Here is a 6,000-nt window from a genome sequence, read left to right as displayed (position 1 = left end):
TGCACCTGATCCTATCCCCCAACATCCCTCTGCACCTGATCCTATCCCCCAACATCCCTCTGCCACTGATCCCATCCCCACCGCCATCCCTCTGCCACTGATCCCATCCCTTCCCCCACCATCCCATGCCCCCATCATCCCTCTGCCACTGATCCCATCCCTCCCTCAATCACTCTGCAGCTGATCCCATCCCCCCACTATCCCTCAGCAACTGATCCCATCCCATCCTCCCTCTGCCACTGATCCCATCTCTCTACCACCATTCCAACCCCCCAACCATCCCTCTGCCCCTGATCCCATCCATCCACCACATCCCATCCCCCTGCCACTGATCCCAACCCTCCACCACATCCCATCCTCCCACTATCCCTCTGCCACTGATCCCATGCCTCCATAACACCCCCTCCCATCCCTCTGCTCTTGATCCCATCCTTCCACCACCATCCCGTCCCCCCCACCATCCCTCTGCCACTGATTCCATCCCATCTCCCCACCATCCCTCTGCCACTGATCCCATCCCACCATCCCTCTGCCCCTGATCCCATCCCATCCCCCCACCATCCCTCTGCAACTGATCCCATCCCACCTTCCCCCTGTCACTGATCCCATCTCTCTACCACCATTCCACCCCCCCCAACCATCCCTCTGTCACTGATCCCATCCTTCCATCCCATCCCCCCCGCTATCCTCTGCCACTGATCCCATCCCTCTGCCCCTGATCCGATCCATCCACCACATCCCATCCCCTGCCATTGATCACATGCCTCCACCACATCCCATCCCCCCACCTTCCCTCTGCCACTGATCCCTTCCCCCAACATCCCTCTGCCACTGATCCCATTTTCTACCACCATTCTACCCCCCAAACATTCCTCTGCCACTGATCCATCCCTCTGCCACGGATTCTATCCCATCCCCCCTCCATCCCTCTGCTACTGATCCTATCCCCCCACCATTCTTCTGCCACTGATCCCATCCCCCCACCATCCCTCTGCCCCTGATCCCATCCCCCCACCATCCCTCTGCAACTGATGCCATCCGATCCTCCCTCTGCCACTGATCCCATGTCTCTACCACCATTCCACCCCCCAACCATCCCTCTGCCACTGTTCCCATCCCTCTGCCACTGATCCCATCCCTCTGCCCCTGATCCCATCCATCCACCACATCCCATCCCCCTGCCACTGATCCCACCCCTCCACCACATCCCATCCCCCCACTATCCCTCTGCCACTGATCCCGTGCCTCCATAACACCCCCATCCCTCTGTTCCTGATCCCATCCTTCCACCACATCCCATCCCCCCACCATCCCTCTGCCACTGATCCCATCCCCCCACCATCCCTCTGCCACTGATCCCATCCCCCCACCATCCCTCTGCCACTGATCCCATCCCTCTTCCACTGATCCCTTCCCCCCCAACATCCCTCTGCCACTGATCCCATCCCTCCCCCACCATTCCTCTGACACAGATTCTCCTATCCCCCCAACATCCCTCTGCCACTGATCCCTTTCCCCAACATCCCTCTGCCACTGATCCCATCCCCACCGCCATCCCTCTGCCATGGATCCCATCCCTTCCCCCATCATCCCTCTGCCACTGATCCCATCCCTCCCTCAATCGCTCTGCAGCTGATCCCATCCCCCCACTATCCCTCTGCCACTGATCCCATGCCTCCATACCATCCCCCCACCATCCCTCTGCCCCTGATCCCATCCCTCAATCTCATACCCCACCATCCCTCATGAACTGATTCCATCCCACCCTCCCTCTGCCACTGCTCCCATTTCTCTACCACCATTCCACCCCCCAAACATCCCTCTGTCACTGATCCATCCCTCCATCCCATCCCCCCCACCATCCCTCTGCCACAGATTCTATCCCATCCCCCCTCCATCCCTCTGCTACTGATCCCTTCCCCCACCATCCCTCTGCCACGGATCCCATCCCCACCGCTATCCCTCTGCCACTGATTTCATCCCTCCCCCACCATCCTATCCCCCCATCATCCCTCTGCCACTGAGCACATCCCGATACCACTATCCTTCTGCCACGGATCCTCCCTCCACCATTGATTCCCACCACCGCCACTTCATTCCCCTGCCGCTGATCTCATCCCTCCTTCCCACCACCACCATTTCCATCCCCTCCACAACCACTACTAACACTGATCCCAAGGGGGCATTGAGGATGTAACGAGAAACTCTGCAAGTACTGTTAGTACCTCCAGAGTGCCACCTTGTATCTTCCAGAGTGCTCTTACATCCTACAAAATGCCTGCTAGTAATAGTAAGGTCAGTGGCAGAACTAACAGGGTCTTAAAGGTCGCACTTGCGAATGGGCCCTGGCATTCCACCACCATGTGGGGTCCTCAAGACAGCAGGAGGGGGCCCGCTGCAAAACATGAGGGCCCCGGGATGGGGGTTGAAGGGGGGGGCTTTATAGTTGTAGTTATACCTTTGGCATAAAGTATGAAGGCAAGGAACACTTCTGCTATACTCCGTTAAGTAGACCGTTCATTTTTTTCACTGCTAACTTTCCTTTATAGTGGTTTTTCAAAATAATGTAATCATTGAGAGGTATGTTTAGTTAGAACACTTTCAGTAACTAGTAGTGCCCTTTTCTTTATAGAGGTCTTTATTTCAGACTGAAAAGGAAAACTGGGGATGAAATGATTTGGTTCCAAATGAGACAGATAGGATTAGCAATGGGCTCAGGCGTGTTCGGATCAAGCCTGCCAGGAAGCCGGCACTGCCCACTGCTAGTGACAAGCCGAACACCCCCGGTTTGTTTCACACCAGAACATCGCGAACAGAGGAAAAGTTTGTTCGAATAAACGAACCCCATTGAAGTCTATGGGACTCGAACCTCAAAAATCAAACTGCCTCATTTTGAAGGCTTGCATGCAAGCTATTGCCCCAAAAAAGTGTATGGGGGGGGTCCAGGTCCTGACCTGGGGAACATGTAGCAATGAAAAAAACTTTTTTAAAAACGATCGTTTTTAAAGGAGCACTGATTTACTGATTTTATTGAGGCTTTAAGGGAAACTATAAAAATTAAAAATTCCTTCAAATATCGTGCCTGGGGGGGGGCTTCCCTGAATGTGCCTGTAAAGTAGAGCATCTCTACAATGTATGCAGCCTGCTGCAGCTATACTGACAATTTCTAAAGCAAAAAATGTCCTATACAAATATACATACAAATTTCAAATCGCATGTACTTGTCATACGGGTGCAGAAAAATTGGACCTTGCTTGTTGATGGTGCCTGAACACCGTAGCCAAGGCCTCGCAGTTACACTCGCTGGGTGCAGGAATGGAACCTGCTGGTAAGAATTCCATACAAATTTAAAATTGCATGTACTACACAGGTGCCAAAAATTGGGCCTTTGGTGTTGGTGGTGCCTGAACACCATAAACCCTCAGTTAGCAGGGCACAGGGACAGGGCCTGCTGTTAAAAATGACATGTGACATTAAATTGTATGCACCTGTCATACAAGTGCAGAAAAATTAGGCCTTGGGGGTTGGTAGTGACCTAAACCAAAAACATGGTTGGAAGCTAGCAGACTCCAGGTAGAGGAATAGGCTAGGCAGCATTGCAGTCTTCAAGGGATGGCAGACCCCTAGCAAATTCAATCTGTTACATCTAGAGTTGATAAGTAAAGGTTATTCTGCACAGAGGTCAGAACAAAAGATAGGGTAAATGGTCGGCAAAGTATGAATCGGGACACTGTGTTTAGTGTTAATCATAGCAGATTATTTATTAAATGTGACGTGAAAATTCACTACCGTTCAGTATACAAAGAGATGGGTAAAATCAATATAACAAAAACCAGTATTACACAAGAAACAAGACAAACATGAATGGAAAACTGTCCCTTCTATCTACAGTGACTAGGTGAACTCATGGAAACTCATCTAGTTGACATGTTTGTTCTTTTATGTAGTTCTGTCTACTCCAGTATTTTAGATGCATTATCAGCAGCTTAACTCTTGTTTAGACAGTGATGCACCTTCAGGCCCATTAAGTGACGGTTCACACTAGGGCGACCTGTGAGGTGACCTGGTCGCCTCACAGGTCGCCGCAGGTCGCCTCCCATAGGGAAGCTGCGGACCCGTTCTAATAGGAGCGACACAAGTCGCTCCGACCTAGAAAGAGGGTCCGGAGCTTCTTTGGGGCGACCCGGAGGTGACCGCCATAGACTTCAATGTTATGAAGTCCGTGGCGGCTGCTCCGAGGTCGCGGTGCGAAGTAGCGTCGCTGCAGTGTGAACCGGCGCTAAAAGAATCTTAACCTTTTTTTAGCTAATGCCCCTCTACGGGGGGGGGGGGTTTGTAAATGTAAAGAGTGGTGCTGCTGCATGTCGGTACATCATGCCCAGAACCCCCATCAGCTAGAGCACTGCAAAGCACACTAAATAGGGTTTTTGGCCAACCTAAATGTCAAATAGTACATTAACCCACTCAAGACTGATTGTTTCAGGGCCGAAAAAAAAAAAAAAAATCCTGGAAGTATAGGGACTTCCTTGTCTGAGTATTTCAGTAGTACATATTTACCAAAACAGTTAAAAAAAAAAACACTAATCTCATTAGAATCACATACCTGCTAGTGTATATATAATTCAATCTAAATATACAGCCTATGTCCAAACAGGATTGGTTCATGCTACTGATCTTGTAATTAGTTGTAGGTGTGAACTTGTACATTGCATAAGGGGAAGATATAGCTGACTGTTCATACTTGTGTCTTGCAGAGCTGCTTCCTTGAGTCATCTCCTGAAATCCTGAAGATGTACAAGTTAAAGGTAGCGACGGGGTCTGACCTGGCTGCTGGCACCTGTAATAATGTCTCTATTGTCCTTGTGGGGGAGCATGGAGAAAGTGAAGTACACCAACTGCCCCATCAATGGTGCAACTTCATATCTGGAGCTGTGAGTATCACTACATAGTAATAGCCAGTGTTGGGGTTTTACCCAAAAAATGTAACTAATTACTAGTTCTGTAAATTGTAACGAGATTACTTTACTAGTTACTGCATTTGAAAAGTAACTTCACTACTTATTACTTTACTCTCCTCTTTCTTGACCGTGTAGAAGAAGATGCATGACACTCTTTCTGCATAGAGTTTATTGTATAAACACAGGCTTTGGGAAACCTGAGAACAAAACCTGAAAAAACAGAATAAACCATAGTGCAACAAAGTCATAAACTTCATCCCGCTCTATTCTTCGAAATAACGATTGTATCGCACGGCTTGGGTAACGCAGGGAAGCGTATTCCTATAGCCTAGTAAAGTAGTGTAGTTACCAATATTGGTATTGTAACTAGTTATGTTACTTCGTTACCAAAAAAGTAATGTAGTTACTGTAATCCGTTACTTTGTAACTCGTTACCCCCAACACTGGTAATAGCATAGTAATGGCATTGCAACAGCCATAGAAGCCAACCCAGCTGCTATAGTCTGGGGGTGGGAGAGGGACCCATTAGGGAGGCTGGTATTGGAAATTAAACAAGAAAAAGAAACGTTGTGAATGTGTCGATGCAAGTCCAGTATTTTATCAAGAAGTGGAGAGGTTTCTGCTATCACTGACCCTGTAAACCAAGTGACATTTCCAATCAAGAAGAACAGACTGGAGGACATTTTTAGGACTCCAGTCATTGTTAGTCAGATTCCCCTTTGAAGATGGTGCAGTAAGGAGAATTTGTTTAACTGAGTTTCATCCGATAAAATCTGAGGCAGCTGAGGTTTGTAGTTCTGCAACAATCCCCCACCCCCTCCCCCACCGTTTTAAGAAGATTACTATTCCTGCACACTAACTCTATAACCTTCCTACAATTACTGAATATAAAATATTGCTGTGGTCATTATTACTACTATATCTTGTCTTTTTTACGAATAGACCACCTCTTCCAAAACTTTCTTGCTATGGTAAAGGTGGAAGGATTACGAATTTACATTTAAGCCTTGAGATCTGAGATGCTTAACAATTCTGGGAGCTA

At 48.8% G+C, this 6,000-nt stretch overlaps 1 protein-coding gene across 1 annotated transcript in view; it reads left to right on the top strand.

Moving 5' to 3' along the window:
* Nucleotides 1-4,790: 4,790 nt before the first annotated feature.
* The window catches only part of LOC309548493 (polyunsaturated fatty acid lipoxygenase ALOX8-like), a gene marked incomplete at its 5' end in the record, with an annotated part of 109,245 nt that continues 108,035 nt past the window's right edge, over nucleotides 4,791-6,000 (top strand). Inside the window, one exon of the mRNA XM_082248440.1 lies at nucleotides 4,791-4,931. Within this exon, the coding sequence (XP_082104566.1) occupies nucleotides 4,791-4,931 (141 nt within the window). The remainder of the gene's footprint in view (nucleotides 4,932-6,000) is intronic.

This window comes from Pelophylax lessonae, assembly GCF_965119305.1.
Source record: "Pelophylax lessonae genome assembly, chromosome: 2".
Lineage (NCBI taxonomy): Eukaryota > Metazoa > Chordata > Amphibia > Anura > Ranidae > Pelophylax > Pelophylax lessonae.
Note: the sequence above shows the minus strand (reverse complement) of the source record. Positions and strands in the feature narration are given on the sequence as shown.